Source organism: Entelurus aequoreus, linkage group LG07 (assembly GCF_033978785.1).
Source record: "Entelurus aequoreus isolate RoL-2023_Sb linkage group LG07, RoL_Eaeq_v1.1, whole genome shotgun sequence".
Classification (NCBI taxonomy): domain Eukaryota; kingdom Metazoa; phylum Chordata; class Actinopteri; order Syngnathiformes; family Syngnathidae; genus Entelurus; species Entelurus aequoreus.
Window position 1 is genome coordinate 14,083,489 of NC_084737.1, and position 24,342 is coordinate 14,107,830.

Here is a 24,342-nt window from a genome sequence, read left to right on the forward strand (position 1 = left end):
AAACTGGTTGTCCTCAAATTTCCTGCAGATAAATTCGAACAAAACGGAGACTCTGATAATTGCTCCCGATAAAAAGATCCCCCTGATCAAGAACTCCATTGGTGCTCCGGGTGCATCTGTTCAAAGCAGCCTCAGAAACCTTGGGCTTCTGTTTGATCAGTCCAAGTCTTTGGAGGGTCTCTGTCGTCAACTGAACCAAAACTGTTTTTATCGTCTCAGAAATATTTCTAAAGTCAGAAATGTACTGTCAAAATTGTGAAGTGAAGTATTTTTATATAGCGCTTTTACATAGTGAAACCCAATATCTAAGTTCCATTTAAACCAGTGTGGGTAGCACTGGGAGCAGGTTGGTAAAGTGTCTTGCCCAAGGACACAACGGCAATGACTAGGATGGCGGAAGCGGGGATCGAACCTGTAACCCTCAAGTTGCTGGCACGGCCACTCGACCAACCGAGCTATACCGCCCCAAAATTGGATCTTGAAATGATCGTTTAGGCGTTCATTTAATCTGGTATTGACTATTGCTATTCTCTCTTCACTCTTTTCAACAAGTCAACGCTAAAGAGACTTCAGACGGTACAAAATGCGGCTGCCAGACTTTAGACCGGTGCACCCAGAACAGCCCGTTTCACCCCCGTTTTATCCAGTCTTCATTGGCTTCCAGTCAAATTCCGCATTGAGTCGATTTTAGTCCTGACTTCCTGTGCGTTGCATGGTGGGGCCCCTCAGTACATCACTGACTTGTTATGCTCCTACTCTTCAGGGTCTTCAGGCCAGGGTCTTCTAAATATCCCAAAAACTTGTTTTAAAACCCGTGGAGACCTGGCATTCCAGACTATAGCTCCCAGAGTCTGGAACAACTTGCACCAGTCCTTCCATGATCTTGCTGTGTGGACACTTTTAAGAAACATTTAAAACTTCTCTTTTTAGTAAGCTTTTAGTTAATGCACCTTTTAACTATCATTTTAATCCACTTTGAATTGTTGATTTACTTCACCTATGTTTTGTACAGCGCTTTGTGATTTTATCTGTGAAAAGCGCTTTATAAATAAAATGTACTTACTTACTTTATGTCTTATTTCACTTGACGTCTTTCTCTGTCTGCAGCATTGAAGGTGACCGGACAGGACCAGCCTTCAGGCCCTCACGGCTGCACAGACGGGAGCTGTTACCCTGCCACGGGAAACCTCTTGATTGGACGGGCCGTGAACCTGAGCGCCACCTCCACTTGTGGTCTGGACGGTCCCGAGCACTACTGCATCGTCAGCCATCTTCAGGTCACCAGCTTGACATGTTTGTTGTTCTGTTTTGCTTTCACATTGGTTCAGTTGTCTTGGCGTTCACAGTTATGTGACCTAAGACTGTACGAGGGTTGTACAGTATACCGGTACTGGTATAGTATCGTGGTACTAATTCATCAAAAACGGTACTATACTCACGTCATGACACTGCTGGTTTTGCGAGCAGAGGAGCATGTTCGGCAGCGCACAATCAAGGAGTACTTACAAGCAGACACAGTGTGTAGACAGAAAAGGGAGCACGGACGCATTTTGGCTTAAAAACTAACGATAAAGGTGAAGTTATAACACTGAAATGCCCTCAGGAAGAGGTGCTTTAAGACATGGCTAGCTAGCTACCGGCTAACATCCATCCGCAGTCGGCAGTGTTTTAGCTACTTCTAAATCACTAATCCTCGCCTCCATGGCGACGAATAAAGTAATAGCTAAACATGCTTCACTACACACCATAGCTCATTGGCGTCACAATGTAAACAAACGCCATGGGTGGATCTACACCTGACATCCACTGTAATGATACCAAGTAGAAGAGCGTATCTAGTCGATACTACTATGATGACATCGATATTTTTTATCGTCACACAATCTTTTTTCCTTTAAAAAAAAATTATATTATGTTTATAAACTCAGGAAATACGTCCCTGGACACATGAGGACTTTGAATATGACCAATGTATGATCCTGTAACTACTTGGTATCGGATCGATACCTAAATGGGTGGTATCATCCAAAACTAAAGTATCAAAGAAGAGAAGAATAAGTGATTATTACATTTTAACAGAAGTGTAGATAGAACATGTTGAAACGGGAAAAAAACAGATATTAACAGTAAATGAACAAGTAGGTTAAAAATATTTTTTTACAGCTTTTCCCTCATAATTTTGACAAAATAGAATGATAAATGACATAATATGTTACTGCATACGTCAGCAGACTAATTAGGAGCCTTTGTTTGTTTACTTACTACTAAAAGACAAGTTGTCTAGTATGTTCACTATTTTATGTAAGGACAACATTGTTCTTCAATTGCAATAATAAACATATGTTTAATGTACCGTAAGATTTTATGTTAAAATAAAGCTAATAATGCCATTTTTTGTGGTCCCCTTTATTTAGAAAAAGTACCGAAAAGTATCGAAATACATTTTGGTATCACCGCTCCCCTCACCTCCCAGGGGGTGAACAAGGGTGATGGGTCAAATGCAGAGGACACATTTCACCACACCTAGTGTGTGTGTGACAATCATTGGTACTTTAACTTTAACTTTACCTTATTACGTGACAAAATGCCTTCTGCTTCGTGGAATAAGTGGCATATTTTAATAATTAGCTAAATTTACCAGTTTAGATTTCAACAAAAACTTATGAAAAATACTTAAAGTGCTGTCATGTATTAGCTGAGAAATATTTCAAACAAAAATGTGTTCTGCTTAGTGTAATTTATGTCTTATTGTCATATTTTGCTATTTTTATCAGTTTACTTTTCATCAAAAGCTTGTAAAATATTCTTTAAAAGTGCTTTAATGGCGTATTACATGACACAATGCCTTCTGCTTGGTTGATTTTGTGGCATATTTTAATATTTAGCTACAGTTACCAGTTTAGATTTCAACAAGAGCTTATAAAAAATACTTGAAAAGTGCTTTCTTGACATATTAGGTGACAAATATTCCAAAACCAAAATGTGATCTGCTTCGTGTAATTCGTCTCATTTTCATATTTGCTATTTTTATCAGTTTACAGTTCATCAAAAGCTTGTAAAAAATACTTTAAAGGTGATTTGATGACATATTATGTGACAAAATGCCTTCTGCTTGGTTAGCTATTTTCACCAGTTTAGATAGATTTGACCAAAAGCTTATAAATACACCTTTAAAGGGCTTTCATGACGTATTATTTCCATATTTTGCAAATTTTTTTTAATCAGTTTACAGTTCATCAAAAGCTTGTAAAATATACTTTGAAAGAGATTTCATGACGTATTACGTGACAAATATTCCAAAGAAAATGGCGTCTGCTTGCTTGAATATGTAGCTTATTTTCATAATTAGCCATTTTCACCAGTTTAGATAGATTTGACCAAAAGCTTGTAAAATACACTTTTAAAGAGCTTTCATGACGTATTTACGTGACAACTGAAATATTCCAAACCACAATGTCATCTGCTTGGTTGAATACGTAGATAATATTTATAGTCTGCTGTTTTGACTTGCTTAGGTTTCTCCAAAAGCTTGTAAAAGCTACTTTTGAAGCACCAGAGTGGTAGTTTGAACCCTGCCAAACATGGCAAGCATGAACATACAACACAACATACATATATAACACATTTTTGTGATTACACCAGGCTTTGTCCACCTGCCTGTTCTCTCTTTTGTCAATGAGGAAAAAAAATGTTTGCTCTCCCGTGGCCTTGTCCATCTATCTCCACCCTTCCATCTTCATCTTTTATTTGTTTGTTTTTCCATGTGCAAGCTTCTCACCCTTTCAGTATTTGAACAAGCCTGCTCTGGCTCAGCACCAAATAGCCCTAACTTTGCACTGTTGGTTCTGCGGTCCCAAGTTGTGATGTTTCTCCTTCTTCTCAATGAAGCCTGACGTGTCTTTCATGGCGTGTGTGCTCTCTCCACGTGCACAAGTACGCACTTGTACGTCCGTGCCTCGGGGCAGCCGTGCGTGACTTCCAGGTGAGCATGAGTGACGTGTGCTGATTGCAGAGGCCCTCCACTACTGCAGGGGGCAGGACGTGCTGACAAAGTGTCACACCACTGATCCAGGTGTGGGCTGTTGTTGGCAGGATTGTTAACCTTTTGCAAATTACCGGGATGTCTTTGACTACGCTAAATGATTGGGATGTCTTTGACTACGCTGTCATGAGGAAATCAAACAGACATTCCGGTCGTGGCTTGTAAAAATGTGGATTGTGGGTCATTCTCGCATCTTTGCTTGCACGTGTACCTACACCAGGGGTGTCAAAACGTACAGCCCTAGGGCCGGATCAGGCCCGCAATCAGGTTTCATCCGGCCCGCGGAATGAGTTTGCTAAGTAGATATTATTTACATGTGAATAATGCTGTATAATAGACGGTATTTATATTATTTTATATGTTTTATTATTATTATTAGAGATGTCCGATAATATCGGACTGCCGATATTATCGGCCGATAAATGCTTTAAAATGTATCGGTTTCAAAAAGTAAAATGTATGACTTTTTAAAACGCTGCTGTGTACACGGACGTAGGGAGAAGTACAGAGCGCCAATAAACCTTAAAGGCATTGCCTTTGCGTGCCGGCCCAATCACATAATATCTACGGCTTTTCCCACACCCAAATGAATGCAATGCATACTTGGTCAACAGCCATACAGGTCACACTGAGGGTGGCCGTATAAACAACTTTAACACTGTTACAAATATGCGCCACACTGTGAACCCACACCAAACAAGAATCTAAGTCAATTTATACGTTTTCAAAAGTACTAGCTTGAGGTCTACTTGTACTTTCCTGAAGGTATTCCTTGTCCTAGTACTTTTGAACAAGCACAAGTCATACTTTTGGACAAAAAAAAGTATTAATTTTGGACAAATCAAAGTCTTTTGATACTCTTCCAAAAGTGCTAGTTGTACTTGTCCAAAAGTACTACCTGTAATCCTATTTTTTTTAAATCATAATTACTGCTTGTATTTGTCCAAAATTACTACTTGTACTCGTCCAAAAGTACTACTTTTTCTCATCCAAAAGTATGACTTGTAGTTGTTCAAACATACTAGCTTTAAGTCTTTTTTTCAAAAGTATTAGCTTTAGGTGTAGTTGTACTTGTTTAAAAGTACTAGTTGTAAATGCTATATTTAAAAACATGTTTCAGGGGAAACAGATGTCACTCGGTGAGTTTACATCATTTGAATACCTGTGTGCTGTGTTGAAATGCTCTCCCAAAATTCTCTTGTTAATTATCTACAGGCCACCTAAATATTCTGCAAATTTTTTTGATGATTTTACTGAACTATTGTCTAGCATCTCCACTGACTTTGACTGCCTGGTTATAACTGGTGATTTTAATTTTCATATTGACGATTTAAATGACAAGGGCGCAAAAGAACTTTTTACTATTTTAGACACATTTGAACTGTCTCAACATGTGAAAGAGGCTACACATTATAAGGGACACACCCTGGACCTGATTATCACAAAAGGTCTCAATGTTTCTGATGTTCTTGTGATTGATCCTTCATTGTCTGATCATTTCTGTGTTTTCTTTAATATTTCTGTAATTCCGGACACACAAACAGAATCAAAGAATGTCAAAAAGCGGTACATAAATGAACATGCTAATGTCCTCTTTAAAAACGCCATCTCCTCACTACCACCTCTAAACCCATGTCATGCTGATGATCTTGTAAGCAACTTTAATTCCAAAATTGTGAATATCATAGATATCATTGCACCTGTTACAGTTAAAACGATTTCTGGCAAGCAAAAGGCACCCTGGAGAAAATCTGCTGCTGTAACAGCCCAGAGAAGAGAGTGCAGGAAGGCTGAACGAATCTGGCGGAATACAAAACTTCATATTCACCATGACATCTATAAAGAGAGCCTCCAGGCCTACAATTTAGTCTTAAAAAGTGCTAGAGAAACATTCTTCTCCAATATCATAAACAGCAACACAAATAAGGCCAAAACCCTATTCACAATCGTTGACAGACTGACTAAACCCCCAACACAAATACCAGCCGAACTCCATTCCACGCAGAAATGCAATGACTTTGCATTCTTTTATACTGATAAAATTGAAGGCATCAGACGCACCATCAATATCTCAAGTAAAAAAGTTGGATCACCAACCCATTTAGGCAAAAGTAACACAGCAATGATGGCAAGCTTTCATGCCATAGACTCTAAAACTCTAGTGGAAACGGTGACAGCTCTAAAGTCATCCACCTGCTGCCTTGATGTTTTACCTACCAACTTCTTTAAGAATGTTTTTGACTGCCTATCAACAGACATCTTGCAAATAGTTAATAATTCTATTAAATCGGGCAATTTCCCGAAGGCTTTCAAAACTGCAGTCATTAAACCTCTTCTAAAAAAGCAGAGCCTAGATGCCTCTGTTATCAACAACTACAGACCAATTTCAAATCTACCATTCATAAGTAAAATAATTGAGAAAGTTGTCCTCCAACAACTAAATCACTTCTTGGCTTCTACTGGCTGCCACAACAACTTCCAGTCAGGATTTCGACCTCTTCATAGCACAGAGACGGCCCTTCTTAAAGTTATAAATGACATCCGTCTAAACACAGACTCTGGCAAAACTTCAGTATTAATGCTTTTGGACCTCAGTGCTGCATTTGACACTGTCGACCACTCAATACTTTTGGACAGGTTGGAAAACTGGGTGGGGATCTCAGGCACAGTTTTAAGCTGGTTCAAGTCATATCTACAAGATAGGAACTATTTTGTTTCCATTGGTGACTTTGTATCAGAACCAACCAACGTAACGTGTGGAGTCCCCCAAGGTTCAATCTTGGGGCCAACTTTATTTAACATCTATATGCTCCCACTAGGACAAATCATGCAAAATAATAACATTGACCATCATTGCTATGCCGATGACACCCAAATCTATGTAGCGCTATCACCAAATGACTATCGCCCCATAGATCTTCTGTGCCAGTGCATTGAGCAAGTCAAACACTGGATGTGCCAAAATTTCCTACAACTAAATGAAGATAAAACTGAGATAATTGTTTTTGGTGCTAAAAAAGAAAGGTTTAAAGTCATCCAACACCTTCAATCACTGTCCCTGAAAACCTCAAATAAAGCCAGAAATCTTGGGGTTATTTTAGATTCTGATTTACATTTCGACAGTCACATCAAATCAGTAACAAAATCGGCCTACTATCACCTCAAAAATGTAAAAAGACTTAGAGGGCTCATGTCAGCTCAAGACTTAGAAAAACTTGTACATGCCTTTATTACCAGTAGGCTAGACTATTGTAATGGTCTCCTTGCAGGTCTTCCCAAAAAAACTGTCAGGCAGCTACAGCTTGTTCAGAACGCTGCTGCTAGAGTTCTAACAAAGACCAAAAAATGTGAGCACATTACACCAATTCTTAAATCCTTATATTGGCTCCCTGTACATCAGAGAATAGATTTCAAAATCCTCCTGCTCACATATAAATCACTACATGGTCTAGGGCCCAAGTATATCACTGATATGCTCCCACTATATACGCCCTCTAGATCACTAAGATCTTCTGAGACCAATCTGTTAGCGGTTCCAAGAGTAAACTCAAATCAAGGGAGAGCATCATTCAGTCACTATGCAACACATAGCTGGAATAAACTTCCTGAAGATGTCAGACTCTCCCCAACTCTGACTACTTTTAAAACTAGACTGAAGACTTTTATGTTCACCTTAGCTTTCAGCTAAATCTTTTAATCTTTTAACTTTTAACGTCTGCACTGTTCTTATTTTTATTGTCTGCATTTTAATTTTGCTTTTATTTTCTTTCATTTCACTTTGTTGTCTGTGAAGCACTTTGAGTCTGCCTTGTGTATGAAAAGCGCTATACAAATAAAGTTGCCTTGCCTTGCCTTGCCTAAATCTATAGGTAATTGTTTTTGTTCAGAAGTACTTCTTATACTTGTCTAAATTCCAAAATTACTACTTGTACTTGTCCATAAGTAATAGTTGTACTCGTCCAAGATTACTAGCTGTTACTCTAATAGTTTTTGACCAGAAGTACTACTTGTACTCGTCTAAAATTATTCTTATTCCTCATCCAAAAGTACTACTTTTACTTGTCCAAAAGTACTACTTCTACCAGTCCAAAGCTACTAGCTGTAAGTCTATTTATACGTTTTCAAAAGTACTAGCTTAAGGTCTACTTGTACTTTCCTGAAGATACTACTTGTCCAAAAGTACCAGCTGTAAGTCTTTTGATACTCTTCCAAAAGTGCTAGTTGTACTTGTCCAAAAGTACTACCTGTAATTCTAATTGTTTTTGACCATAAGTACTGCTTGTACTTGTCCAAAATTACTACTTGTATTTGTCCAAAAGTACTAGTTGTACTCGTCCAAAATTAATACTTTTTTTTTCGTCCAAAAGTATGACTTGTACTTGTTCAAAAGTACTAGCTCTAAGTCTTTTTTTTTTCAAAAGTATTAGGTTTAGGTTTAGGTGTATTTGTTTAAAAGTACTAGTTGTAAGTCTACAGGTAATTGTTTTTGTTCAGAAGTACTTCTTATACTTGTCTGAATTCCAAAATTACTACTTGTCAAAAAGTACTAGATTTAAGTCAACTAACTTTCCAAAAGTAGTTGTACTTGTCCAAAAGTACTACCTGTAATTGTAATTGTTTTTGATCATTAGTACTACTTGCACTTGTCCATAATTACTACTTGTATTTGTCCAAAATTACTACTTTTTCTCATCCAAAAGTATGACTTGTACTTGTTCAAACATACTAGCTTTAAGTCTTTTTTCCAAAAGTATTAGCTTTAGGTGTAGTTGTACTTGTTTAAAAGTACTAGTTGTAAATCTACAGGTAATTGTTTTTGTTCAGAAGTACTTCTTATACTTGTCTAAATTCCAAAATTACTACTTGTACTTGTTCATAAGTAATAGTTGTACTCGTCCAAGATTACTGGCTGTTACTCTAATAGTTTTTGACCAGAAGTACTAATTGTACTCGTCTAAAATTACTATTAGTCCTCATCCAAAAGTACTACTTTTACTTGTCCAAAAGTACTACTTGTACAGTCCAAAACTACTAGCTGTAAGTCTATTTGTACATTTTCAAAAGTACTAGCTTAAGGTCTACTTGTACTTTCCTGAAGGTACTACTTGTCCAAAAGTACCAGCTGTAAGTCTTCTTATACTCTTCCAATAGTGCTAGTTGTAATTAATACTTTTTCTCATCCAAAAGTATGACTTGTACTTGTTCAAAAGTACTAGCTCTAAGTCTTTTTTCCAAAAGTATTAGCTTTAGGTGTAGTTGTACTTGTTTAAAAGTACCAGTTGTAAGTCTACAGGTAATTGTTTTTGTTCAGAAGTACTTCTTATACTTGTCTAAATTCCAAAATTACTACTTGTACTCGTCAAAAAGTACTAGATTTAAATCAACTAACTTTCCAAAAGTATTAGCTTGAGGTGTAGTTGTACGTGTCCCAACTGTAAGTCTATTTGTTTTTGTTCAGAAGTAGTACTTCTACTTGTCCAAAATTACTACTTTTTCTCATCCAAAAGTATGACTTGTACTTGTTCAAAAGTACTAGCTCTAAGTCTTTTTTCCACAAGTATTAGCTTTAGGTGCAGTTGTAATTGTTTAAAAGTACCCGTTTTGGGTTTGAGTCACTAGAGAAAATCGCTATATAAATATAATTCACTTCAATTCACTAACTTGATTTTGATATATATTTTTTATCTTGATTGAAAATGGACACCAATGAGTTGACTGATGAACATTATCACATGAATTATTCAGAAAACGACAAATAAATTATCAACCCCAACATATACGTGTAAAAAAACAACAACATTATGATTTGTACATTTTCAGAAGGTGCTTGTTCTATTTTTAAACAAAGAAAACAATCTGAAGTTGTCTTTATTTTCAAGTTATCGTGCCGTGATTTTAACCAGTGGGAGTAGATTTTTCTCCATGTGGCCCCCCATCTAAAATGAGTTTGACACCCCTGACCTACACAATCACTGTTGGACACAATTCATTACACATGCAGAGCTCCAACAGCACACTTGAGCATTTTAACAACAAGTCTTGTTATCAGCTTAATCGCCCCTGACAACAACCTAATTAAGTCTGGGCAGGATTCCAATTGATTGTGTGCCAACCTCATCGACACCCACGAGCCCCCCTCTCAAGGGCCCCCCGCCTGTGTCTCTCTGCTGGCCCATTCTCCGAAGACCCTCTTCACTTTGTCCACTCCTTATAGTTGTGTCCTCTCCTCCAAACTCTCACTTAGACTTAGACAAACTTTAATGATCCACAAGGGAAATTGTTCCACACAGTAGCTCAGTTACAAAGGATGGAAAGGATAATGCAGGTATAAAGTAGACTAAACATGTACCGTAGTAGCAATATAAAATATAACATATATGTAACATTTACATATTATATATACAGCAGTGTTTCCCATAAACTGCCAAGATACCTGTGGTGGTGGGGGCGTGGCTATGGGCGTGGTCACCATGACATCATCGAGTAATTTGCATAATTTACTACAATGATATGATTTTCTCGAAAAAGGCTCAAAAAATGTATACTTACTAATTAATAATAACAGTTTTGTTTTAAACGTCCATCCATCCATTTTACAATATAATTACAACACTTTATGTACATATTTATATACAGATTTGAACAATAAGTTATTCACTGAAATATATTTATTAATTGTGGTTCTTACAAAAAATATATCTTATAAAAATATAAAAGCTAAAATGTCTCTTAAAGCTCTGCCCCTTTAATTAGTGCATACTAAATAATTTAACTTTAGCCTACTACTACAACCATATTATTTACCAGCAACATAAAGTGAAACAGAGGCAGAGGTGTCCTGCCACAGTCAGTAACAAATACACAGAAAACAGTAGTGGTGGTAGATAGACACAAAGCTTCATCAAACAACTGATCCACTGAACAAAGAGCTCCAAAAATCTTGATCCTACACTTCTCTTTTGTAAAGTAAATCTGAACAGCCGACATGGGCATCTACATCAACTATATGATTTGCCTGAGAAGCTGGACAGGACACAAAAAAAAATAAAAAATTATATATTTTTTTGTGGCGGCCTTAATTCTTTCGTGGCGGGCCGCCAAAAATAAATGAATGTGTGGGAAACACTGATATATGTGGAAGTTGCTTTCTAGCGGTCCCACTGACAGACACGGCACCAGGGCCAAGCGTACAGGTTTAACAAGGTTTTAATGATATAGATCAGGGGTGTCCAAACTTTTTCCACTGAGGGCCGCACACGGAAAAATTAAAGCATGTGGGGGCCATTTTGATATTTTTCATTTTCAAACCATAACAAAATATATGCATTTTTTTAAATTTATTTTACCTTTAGGGGTCCCGGGGACCATAAAGGGTCTCAGTCATTAAAATGTTAAAAATAAGTCAGATTATTTTTTTTTTTTAATTATTTAACGCTTACAGTAAATCTCTATATCAACTTCAAGTTGATATAAAGTAATACAAATTAAAAAAAATGTTTTATGGCTTTTCTGTCAAAAACAACTTAGTTTTTTTTATAGTAAAACTGAAATATGCAGTATTTAGTAATTAGAGCCCTAAAAGATCAATAATGCAGGACACCATTGATTTGAATTATTTCATGTTTTTGAGTAATCACAGTGAAAAGATAAATAAAAAATCACTAAATATATTTGGGATCCAAAAGGTGCCCCACTCATAAAGTGATACATTTTTATTAGGTTTTTCTTCTACTTTCAACACTTAAGTTACGAGATCAACTTCAGATATATCTGTCGATTTTATGCTGGAACTATTAATTTGTTGGTTTTATGCGCTTTTGTCAAAGAAAACTTTGATGTTTTTATATGGCTACTACACAATATATGCAATATTTACCACATAAAACATTTTAAAGTGAAATATTTGAAGTAATTGGAGCCCTGAAAATAATTCATTATAACATGGATTTTTTGTCATTGTTTTTTTTTTTTTTTGAGCAATGGCAAAAAAAGAAAAATGAAGAAAGACAAAAGAAAAAAAAACAGCCTGCATGGCAGCTTTTGTGTCAACATTGCAACTTTTTCTCGTTAGATTTCACCTCATTCCACTTTTTAATGTTCTTTTTTATTTTTACAATAGTATTTCCAGAATGGGTGGCGGGCCGGTAAACAATTAGCTGTGGGCTGCAAATGGCCCCCGGGCCGCACTTTGGACACCCCTGATATAGATCAACAAAAGTTTTCTCTCCTAACAGAACGTGACTTTTCAGCCACGTCCGTATCCTCTCTCCTTCTCTGCTCCCGGCCGCTTACTGTTAAAGACAACAGATGATTAGATTAACACGTACCACCTGTGAAATCTCATCACCTGCCAGCTGTGTCTCGCCGTCAGCCCTTGCCCCGCCCCTGCCCGATGGTGCTCGTCCTCAGCAACCTGGACAGCGGCGGTGACTTTTGCTCCTACAGGCAGCGCTGACTACACCTCCCCCCACAATATACAATATACACTTAGACTTAGACTTCCTTTTTATTGTCATTCAAATTTGAACTTTACAGTACAGATAAGAACGAACTTTCGTTGCATTAGCTCCTTGTAGTGCAGCATAAAGACATAAATAAATAGATTACTGTACAGATAAATATATTGCACTTTTGCATATGCATCCTCGTTCATGGATGTATGTTATATTGTCTTTATATTCCAGCGAGTTAATCTGTTTTTGGGGGCGAATTGAGGGAATTATTTTGATGTGTTCAAGAGTCTGATGGCCTGAGGGAAGAAGCTGTTACAGAACCTGGAGGTTCTGCTACGGAGGCTGCGGAACCTCTTTCTAGAGTCCGGCAGTGAAAACAGTCCTTGGTGGGGGTGGGAGGAGTCTCTACAGATTTTCTGAGCCCTGGTCAGGCAGCGGCTTTTTACCATCTCCTGGATAGTAGGAAGAGGAGTCCTGATGATCTTTTCCGCCGTTCTCACCGCTCTCTACAGAGACTTCCAGTCTGTGCTCTTTTCATCCGACGCTTTTTACGTGTGTAGGGACCAGGTCATATTGTCAGTTATCTGCACCCCCAGGAACTTGGTGCTGCTTACGATTTCCACTGCTGTGCCGTTGACAAAGAGTGGAGCGTGGCTGGACTGGTGCCTCCTGAAGTCGACGATGATCTCCTTGGTCTTGTCGACGTTCAGGACCAGGTTTTCTGCACCAGTCCACCAGATGTTTCACCTCATCCCTGTAGTCCATGTCTTTGTTGTCACGGATGAGGCCATCTACTGTCGTGTCATCCGCATACTTTACAATGTGGTTGGTAGTGGACCTGGCGCAGCAGTCATGGGTCATCAGTGTGAACAGCAGCGGACTCAGGACGCAGCCCTGGGGGGAGCTCAGAGAGATGGCACTGGAGGTGTTGTCGCCCAATATATAACAATGACCATGTACAATATTACATTATATGTAACAACTGCAGCATAAAATAAAGAGTAGATCTAGCAGAAAATATACATTATAAACAAAGACAGGTAACTAACATAGAAAGGGTCAGGTAATAGACCATACTTGCCAACCCTCCGGATTTTCCCGGGAGACTCCCGAATTCCAGTGCCCCTCCCGAAAATCTCCTGGGGCAACCATTCTCCCGAATTTCTCCCGATTTCCACCCGGACAACATTATCAGGGGCGTGCCTTTAAGGCCTCTAAAACCTGTCGTCACGTCCGCTTTAGAATAGAATAGAAAGTGCTTTATTGATCCCTGGGGGACATTCAGCACCACAGTTCGCTCATAATAGACAAGAATAATAATAAATAATATAATATATATAACATATTATATATATAATATATAAATAATATAAATATATTCTACATATATCTACATTACCTCCATACAAACAGCGTGCCGGCCCAGTCACATTATATATTCGGCTTCTACACACACACACGCACACACACACACACACACACACACACACACACATAAGTGAATGCAAGCATACTTGATCAACAGTCATACAGGTCACACTGAGGGTGACCGTATAAACAACTTTAACACTGTTACAAATATACGCCACACTGTGAACCCCCACCAAACAAGAATGACAAACACATTTAGGGAGAACATCCGCACCGTAACACAACATAAACACAACACAACAAATACCCAGAATCCCTGGCAGCACAAACTTTTCCGGGACGCTACAATATACACCCCCCGCTACCACCAATTTAAACCAGGGGTCCCTAAACCGGATACGGCCCGCCAGCGTCCAAAATTCGGCCCATGGGAAGTCCCAAGTTAAAAAATATATATATATAATTTTTTTTAAAATTTGTCCTTTCTAATCCATTTTCTACCGCTTGTTACTCTCGGTGTCTCCTAGCCGCTCAGGCAAATCATATTGTCCAAACATTTATTATCCCATCGATAACGTGACATCATCGCGTTAAATAACGTGACATCATCGCGCTCGAAATATATATATATATATATATATATATATATATATATATATATATATATATATATATATATATATATATATATATATATATATATATATATATACAGCCCGGCCCCTGGCCAAATTGTTTTAATCCAATGCGGCCCCCAAGTCAAAAAGTTTGGGGACCTTTGATTTAGACCGTTTAAAAGTATTCTTCGTAAACCCTACTGCAGTTGTTCTCCAACTTTTTGGACCAAATACCACCTCAGAAAAAACTTGTCTCTCTAAGTACCACTATAATGACCAACATTAAATACAGTAGCATAGTAGGCCTAAGTATTCATTAAAAACAAAGCAGAGATTTTAATAAACAAGCATATTTAATATTGATTTCTCCTGAGCTGCGACCTTGTCGTCCTAGAGGAGTTTAAGTGTTCCAATGATTCTAGGAACTATGTTGTCTGGTGGCTTCTATGCCCCCTACTAGGGTCTCCCAAGATAAACAGGTCCTAGGTAAGGGACCAGACAGACTTCAGGCCCAGACCAGGCCTGGAGGTGGGGCTCGATAGCGACCGCCTGGTGGCCAAGCATAGCTCAGCCCGAAGAGGCAACGTGGGTCCCCCCCCCTCCAATGGGCTCACCACTCATATGAGGGGTCTTAGAAGTCGGGTGCAATGTGACCTGGGCATCAGCCGGGGACAGGGCCCTTGGATGTCCGATCCGCGGCTACACAAGCTCGCTCTTGGGACATGGAACGTCACCTTGCTGGGGTGTGGGAGGGGAGGAGCCTGAGCTGGTGCGCGAGGTGGAGAAGTTCCGTCTGGATCTTGTCGGACTCATTTCGAAGCACAGCAAGGGCTCTGGAACCAGCCCCTCTCGAGAAGGTTGGTTCCAAAGCTCTCTTCTTCTCAGGCGTTGCAAGCAGTGAGAGGCGACGGGAGGTGGTGGCAATACTTGTTTCCCCGCTGGTTAGAGTCTGTACATTGGAATTTAACCCGGTAGACGAGAGGGTGGATTCCCTCCGCCTCCGGTTGTGGGGGCGGGACCTGACTGTTGTTTGTGCTAACGAGTACCCTCCCTTTTTGGATTCAGTAGAGGGAGTACTGGAGAGGTCTCCCCCAGGTGATTCTCTTGTTCTAGTGGGGGACTTCAATGCTAACATTGGCAACAACAGTGAAACCTGGAGAGGCGTGATTGTGAGAAACGGCCGCTCGGAGCTGAACACCAAGTGGCGTTTTGTTACTGGATTTTTGTGCTCGTCACAGATTGTCTATAAGATTAGATTAGATTTAGATTTATTGGTCCCCGTTGGGGAAATTCATTTTCACTGCCGTACATTTAAACCATAGACATTACACGTCAAGAACAAAAATAACTAAAAGACATCATACATGACCAACACATTTACAGGTCGGTCAGGCCTGCGTTTAGGGTGGCTATAGATGGATGATTGATTGTTGGAGAGGAGTGCAAGAATGGCTGTCATCTGAGTATTTTAAGTATGTTGTGGTGAGTGAGATGCTACGGCAGTCATTGGTGTAGAGTGTGTACAGGAAAGGGCTCAACACACATCCCTGTGGGACCCCGGTGTTCATGGTAAGCACCAGGGATGTGGTTGAGCTCACCCTTACTGCTTGCAGTTGGTCGGTGAGGAAGTTGTGGGTGAGGTGGATCAGCTGAGGGGGGATGTTAAGATGGTGTAGTTTCCGGATCAGCAGATGCTTCTTGTCTGAGCTGAAGTCCACAAAGAGGATCCTGGCAAAGTTGCCTGTGGAGTCCAGATGCTGGAGGAGGAGATGCAGCAGGCAGGCCACAGTATCCTCTGTGCTCCTCCTGGCCCTGTAGGCAAATTGGAGGGGGTCCAGGTGTGGAGTGACAACTGGAAGGATGATGTAGAGCTGCAGTTTCTCCAGGCACTTCATAATTATGGATGTGAGGGCTATGGGGGGCGTAATGGTTGAGTTCTGTGGGTCTGGATATCTTCGGTACTGGGATGATGGTTGCAGTTTTCCACAGTGTGGGTATTGTTGCAGTCCAGTAGCATTGACAGAAGAGTGAGTGTAGGATAGAGGAGAGCCCCCGATTGCTACATGCTAACTTTACATTTTAACATAATTTTAGGTTAGCAACACTGGCATAACTACGTGAGCTACGTGCTAACATTATATTTTAACATAATTCTAGGTTAGCAACACTGGCATAGCTGTGTGAGCTATGTACTAACATTACATTTTAACATAATTCTAGGTAAGCAACACTAGCATAGCTATGTGAGCTAAATGCTAACATTACATTTTAACATCATTTTAGGTTAACAACACTAGCATAGCTGTGTGAGCTACATGCTAACATTACATTTTAACATCATTCTAGGTTAGCGACACTAGCATAGCTGTGTGAGCTACATGCTAACATTATATTTTAACATCATTCTAGGTAAGCAAAACTAGCACAGCTGTGTGAGCTACATGCTAATATTACATTTTAACATAATTTTAGGTTAGCAACACTAGCATAGCTGTGTGAGCTACATGCTAACATTACATTTTAACATCATTTTAGGTTAGCAACACTAGCATAGCTGTGTGAGCTACATGCTAACATTACATTTTAACATCATTTTAGGTTAGCAACACTATTATAGCTATGTGAGCTATGTGCTAACATTACATTTTAACATCATTCTAGGTTAGCAACACTAGCATAGCTATGTGAGCTACATGTTAACATTATATTTTAACATCATATTAGCAACACTAGCATAGCTATGTGAGCTATGTGCTAACATTACATTTTAACATCATTCTAGGTTAGCAACACTAGCATAGCTGTGTGAGCTACATGCTAAAATTACATTTTAACATAATTCTAGGTTAGCCAAGCTATCATAGCTATGTGAGCTACATGCTAACATTATATTTTAACATCATTTTAGCAACACTAGCATAGCTATGTGAGCTACGTGCTAGCATTACATTTTAACATCATTCTAGGTTAGCAACACTAGCATAGCTATGTGAGCTATGTGCTAACATTACATTTTAACATAATTCTAGGTTAGCAACGCTATCATAGCTATGTGAGCTTCATGCTAACATTATATTTTAACATCATTTTAGCAACACTAGCATAGCTATGTGAGCTACGTGCTAGCATTACATTTTAACATCATTCTAGGTTAGCAACACTAGCATAGCTATGTGAGCTATGTGCTAACATTACATTTTAACATCATTTTAGGTTAGCAACATTAGCATAGCTGTGTGAGCTACATGCTATCAACTGCAATTTTCAAAGCAAGTTCATATTTTCTTCACATTTCACTTCCAGTAGCTGTAATTATCGCATTTCTTCCATTTTTTTTTTGTCATAAAGACTAAGAACACTAACGCATGTTTTTTTTATGTCAACAGGAGTCAGACAAATGTTTTGAGTGCAACTCTCAGCACGCGTACGACCCTCATCGACACAGGAACAGCCATCGCATCGACAACGTCATCTACCTCATGGAACGTAACGGAGACAACACCTGGTGGCAGTCTGCTAACGGTACGACTGTAAAACATGTACTGCGTATCATGTTATCCAGAAGTAATAACTCTACCTCCACATGTACAGTCCGAAAGTACGAACTGTACGTCTACTTATACCTGTCCCAAAATACCAGCTGTATGTCTACTTATACTTATCCAGAAACTGGATGTCTAATTTTCCACATCCAGAAGTACTATCTGTACTTGTTCAAGCTGTAAGTGTACTTCCACTGGTCTAAAAGTACTAGCTGTAAGTCTATTTATACTTGTCCAAAAGTGCTAGCTCTAAGTCTATTTATATTTGTTCAAAATGACTACTTGTACTTGTCAAAAAGTACGATATTTAAGTCAACTAACTTTCCAAAAGTATTAGCTTGAGGTGTAGTTATACGTGTCCTAACTGTAAGTCTAATTGATTTTGTTCAGAAGTAGTACTTGTACTTGTCCAAAATTACTACTTTTTCTGATCCAAAAGTATGACTTGTACTTGTTCAAACATACTAGCTTTAAGTCTTTTTTCCAAAAGTATTAGCTTTAGGTGTAGTTGTACTTGTTTAAAAGTACTAGTTGTAAGTCTACAGGTAATTGTTTTTGTTCAGAAGGACTTCTTGTACTTGTCTAAATTCCAAAATTACTACTTGTACTTGTTCATAAGTAATAGTTGTACTCGTCCAAGATTACTGGCTGTAACTCTAATAGTTTTTGACCAGAAGTACTACTTGTACTCGTCTAAAATTACTATTAGTCCTCATCCAAAAGTACTACTTGTACTAGTCCATAAACTTCTAGCTGTAATTCTATTTATACGTTTTCAAAAGTACTAGCTTGAGGTCTACTTGTACTTTCCTGAAGGTATTCCTTGTCCAAAAGTACCAGCTGTAAGTCTTTTGATACTCTTCCAAAAGTGCTAGTTGTACTTGTCCAAAATTACTACTTGTAATTCTAATTGTTTTTTATCATAAGTACTACTTGTACTTGTCCAAAATTACTACTTGTACTTGTTCATAAGTAATAGTTGTACTCGTCCAAGATTACTGGCTGTAACTCTAATAGTTTTTGACCAGAAGTACTACTTGTACTCGTCTAAAATTACTATTAGTCCTCATCCAAAAGTGCTACTTTTACTTGTCCAAAAGTACTACTTGTACCAGTCCAAAACTACTAGCTGTAAGTCTATTTATACATTTTCAAAAGTACTAGCGTAAGGTCTACTTGTACTTTCCTGAAGGTACTACTTGTCCAAAAGTACCAGCTGTAAGTCTTCTTATACTCTTCCAAAAGTGCTAGCTGTACTTGTCCAAAAGTACAACCTGTAATTCTATTTGTTTTTGATCATTAGTACTACTTGCACTTGTCCAAAATTACTACTTGTATTTGTCCAAAAGTACTGGTTGTACTCTTCCAAAATTACTACTTTTTCTCATCCAAAAGTATGACTTGTAGTTGTTCAAACATACTAGCCCTAAGTCTTTTTTCCAAAAGTATTAGCTTTAGGTGTAGTTGTACTTGTTTAAAAGTACTAGTTGTAAGTCTACAGGTAATTGTTTTTGTTCAGAAGTACTTCTTATACTTGTCTAAATTCCAAAATTACTACTTGTACTTGTTCATAAGTAATAGTTGTACTCGTCCGAGATTACTGGCTGTAAGTCTAATAGTTTTTGACCAGAAGTACTACTTATACTCTTCTAAAATTATTATTGGTCTTCATCCAAAAGTACTACTTGTACCAGTCCAAAACTACTAGCTGTAAGTCTATTTATACGTTTTCAAAAGTACTAGCTTAAGGTCTACTTGTACTTTCCTGAAGGTACTACTTGTCCAAAAGTACCAGCTGTAAGTCTTCTTATACTCTTCCAAAAGTGCTAGTTGTACTTGTCCAAAAGTATCACTTGTAATTCTAATTGTTTTTGATCATAAGTACTACTTGTACTTGTCCAAAATTACTACTTTTATTTGTACAGAAGTACTAGTTGTACTCGTCAAAAATTAATACTTTTTTTCGACCAAAAGTATGACTTGTAGTTGTTCAAACATACTAGCCCTAAGTCTTTTTTCCAAAAGTATTAGCTTTAGGTGTAGTTGTACTTGTTTAAAAGTACTAGTTGTAAGTCTACAGGTAATTGTTTTTGTTCAGAAGTACTTCTTATACTTGTCTAAATTCCAAAATTACTACTTGTACTTGTCCATCAGTAATAGTTGTACTCGTCCAAGATTACGAGCTGTTACTCTAATAGTTTTTGACCAGAAGTACTACTTGTACACGTCTAAAATTACTATTGGTCCCAATCCAAAAGTACTACTTGTACTAGTCCAAAGGTACTACTTGTATTTGTCCAAAGGTACTACTTGTATTTGTCCAAAAGTACTACTTGTACTTGTCCAAAGGTACTACTTGTACTTGTCCAAAGGTACTACTTGTATTTGTCCAAAAGTACTACTTGTACTTGTCCAAAGGTACTACTTGTACTTGTCCAAATGTACTACTTGTACTTGTCCAAAGGTACTACTTGTACTTGTTCAAAAGTACTACTTGTACTTGTCCAAAAGATCTAACTCTAAGTCTTCTAATACTTTCCCAAAGGTACTAGTTGTACTTGTTCAAAAGTACAAGCTGTAAGTCTGCTGGTTTTTGTCCAGAAGTACTAGCTGTGCATTGTTGTCATGGTTACATTGGTTGGAAGTCTTTCTGTTCCTATGATGTCATCGTGATTGGGATTCTGATGATGGTTTCCTCGCACAGGAGAGGAAAATGTCAGCATTCGACTGAACCTGGAGGCTGAATTCCACTTCACACATCTCATCATGAAGTTCAAGGTACTGTACGTAGTACTGTGTACTATACAGTATACTTCCTCAAGAGTCTGGTTGTATTTGAAGAGCTCAAATAGTTGCCGTTATCAAATACAGTTTTAAGATCAGTAAAAACAACGTTTTGTCACGCTAAGTGATGATTTCTTACATTTGTTGTTTTATTGAATTTAAAGATGTGGTATTGAGCAGCATTTATTTACTACTCAATTTATTTTGATCATCACGCTTTTTTCCCACTTTTCTTAGAGTTCTGATTGGCTAAAAGTTCTGTGTATGTTCCGCCGCTCCCAGTCTGTGGAACGCTCTCCCTGACCACCTGAGGGCACCACAGACTGTGGATGCTTTTAAAAAAGGCTTAAAATCCCTTCTTTTTAAAAAAGCCTTTTTTTAGATATGTGCATACCAGCTATAGCTATTTGGCTGTTCTAGTTTGTATTTTTATTTATTTCTTATCTTTTTTAATGTATTTATTTATTTTTTATTTTTTTAATACACTGTAGCACTTTGAGATTGTTTACTCAATATAATGTGCTTTTTACAAATAAAATCTATTATTATTATTATTATTAAAATATAGAATCAAACAATTATCCAATTTGGTTACATAATATAGGTTTATTGGAGGAAATATACCCTATTTTTCGGACTATAAGGCGCACTTAAAATCCTTTCATTTTCTCAAAAGTCAACAATGCGCCTTACAACCCGGTGCGCCTAATGTACGGCATAATTCTGGTTGTGCTTACTGACCTCGAAGCTATTTTATTTGGTACATGGTGTAATGATAAGTGTGACCAGTAGATGGCAGTCACACATAAGAGATACGTGTAAACTGCAATATGACTCAAGTAAACAACACCAAAATGTTATATATTCCATTGAAAATATAGAACATTACACACGGCGCTCAAAAATCTATCAAAATGTTTTAGTACGACTTTAGTAAGCTATGAAGCCGCACCGCTTGATGGATTGTACTGTGCTTCAACATAGGAGTATTATTATGGTGTGTGTATAAGGTATGACATTATCTGACATTTTGTTTCCTAATATTATGCAAAAGCAACTTTTCTTACCTTCTGGTACCTGCTGATCTGTATTTGGGATCTGCATATATCCTGAAAAATTGCGCACGTCCGCCTTTGTAGTCCGTGGCAACGCCGTAGTCTATAAGCTTCTTCTTTTCCTCTATCTTCTTGTTATGGGACATTCATCCTCCGCTGTTGCCATTTCTAATATAAAGTAGTGTAAAGTTCTTACTTATATCTGTCAGTTAACTCGCCATGAGAGCGCTAAAACATACCGGTGTAGTGAGTTTACATTATTCACCCAAGGAACTTTACTTATTAGTGTTCCGGTGGGACGGTTTTTCACGGGACACATTTCCAGTGTTGTTGTTTCCGGATGAGGAGATGCTGCTCCGTTATTGATTGAAGTAAAGTCTGAATGTCATTAAAACAGTTAGCGCCATCTTTTGACACTTCTTCCACTCCCGTCCTTGCACGCTACACCGCTACAACAAAGATGACGGGGAGAAGACGCTGTCGAAGTGGAGACGCATCCTGAAGCGACTGTCAGAAAGCGGCTTGAAGATGATCTGTAAAACATCATCTATGCAACATTTTGACCAAAGAACCACCATCGCATGTTATGTAGACCACAAGGAAGTCTTTTACATTTAGAAAAAAATAATATGACCCCTGTAATGCGCCCTATAATCTGGTGTGCCTAATATATAAAAAAGATCAAAAATGGACCAATCATCGGCAGAGCGCCTTATAATCCGGTGCACCCTATGGTCTGGAAAATACGGTACTCAATTTATTTTTATCATCATGCTTTTTTCCACTTTTTTAGTTATTCTGATTTACTAGAAGTTGTTGTGTGTATTAATTGTTTATGTTTAGACTGTCATGTCTGTGTGATCATGTTTTGTTTTAGTCATGTCCTGTTTGGTTTTGGTCACTTAGTTCCTGCTTTTTCACTCCCTTGTTTTGTTTCCATGGCAACCCATTAGTTTTCACCTGTCCTCATGTCCCGCACCTGTCTCACGTTTTGCACTCGCGCACCTGTCACTAATCATGTCGGTATTATTTGAGCTTTCAGTTGCCAGGCAGTCTGTCTGGCGACATTATCTGCTGTTACCCTTGTCACTCATGCGTTCATTCCATGCCATTTTTCCATAATCGTTTCCATTCTTGTTCCAAGTAAGTTTTTCTTTATTCATGTCACGTTTAGCAGTTCTTTTGTTTCATGTCCTTAGTCTACATTAAGTGTAAGTTTTTGTTTCATAGTCAAGTTTGTACCTCCGCCTTGTGCGCGCCTTTTGTTTGTACCCTTTTGTTTGTACTTTGTTAGAATAAATATGTCCTTACCTTCACGCCATGTCCGCTCCAACTTTTATTGCATCTCGGGAAAACAAACACCCCACAGTCCCCGTCTTGACATAGGCAGTAAAATATAGAATACAAAAATGATCCAATTTGGTTACATAATATAGGTTTATTGGCGGAAATATAATTAAAATTCGTTTTGAGGTTGAGTGGAATTGTGAAAATTAAATCCTCCCAAAAAATGTTTTTTTTTGTTTCATTAACTTTTTTTCTAGAAGGAAATTTTCTCATTTAGAAAGTGTTACGCAATATCAATCAATCAATCAATGTTTATTTATATAGCCCTAAATCACAAGTGTCTCAAAGGGCTGCACAAGCCATGACGACATCCTCGGTTCAGATCCCACAAAAGGGCAAGGAAAAACTCACAACCCATTGGGATGTCAATGTGAATGACTATGAGAAACCTTGGAGAGGACCGCAGATGTGGATCTAACATAATAGTGAGAGTCCAGTACATAGTGGATCTAACATAATAGTGAGAGTCCAGTCCATAGTGGATCTAACATAATATTGTGAGAGTCCAGTCCATAGTGGATCTAACATAATAGTGAGAGTCCAGTCCATAGTAGCTCTAAAATAATAGTGAGAGTCCAGTCCATAGTGGATCTAACATAAAAGTGAGAGTCCTGTCCATAGTGGATCTAACATAATAGTGAGAGTCCAGTCCATAGTGGATCTAACATAATATTGTGAGAGTCCAGTCCATAGTGGATCTAACATAATAGTGAGAGTCCAGTCCATAGTAGCTCTAAAATAATAGTGAGAGTCCAGTCCATAGTGGATCTAACATAAAAGTGAGAGTCCTGTCCATAGTGGATCTAACATAATAGTGAGAGTCCAGTCCATAGTGGATCTAACATAATAGTGAGAGTCCAGTCCATAGTGGGGCCAGCAGGAGACCATCCAGAGCGGAGACAGGTCAGCAGCGCAGAGATGTCCCCAACCGATGCACAGGCGAGCGGTCCACCCCGGGTCCCGACTCTGGACAACCAGCACTTCATCCATGGCCACCGGACCTGTGCCCCCCCCTCCCCCTCCACAAGGGAGAGGGGAGCAGAGGAGAAAATAAAAGGAACGGCAGATCAACTGGTCTAAAAGGGGGTCTATTTAAAGGCTAGAGTATACAAATGAGTTTTAAGATGGGAC

General features: G+C 38.4%; 1 protein-coding gene across 2 annotated transcripts in view; it reads left to right on the top strand.

Annotated features, from left to right (window-relative positions):
- The window catches only part of lamb2l (laminin, beta 2-like), a 147,240-nt gene that overhangs the window by 52,970 nt on the left and 69,928 nt on the right, over positions 1 to 24,342 (top strand). For both annotated transcript variants that reach the window (XM_062052625.1, XM_062052626.1), the window contains exons 3-5: positions 1,108 to 1,277; positions 17,870 to 18,005; positions 20,730 to 20,803. In XM_062052625.1, the coding sequence (XP_061908609.1) occupies positions 1,108 to 1,277; positions 17,870 to 18,005; positions 20,730 to 20,803 (380 nt within the window). The remainder of the gene's footprint in view (positions 1 to 1,107; positions 1,278 to 17,869; positions 18,006 to 20,729; positions 20,804 to 24,342) is intronic.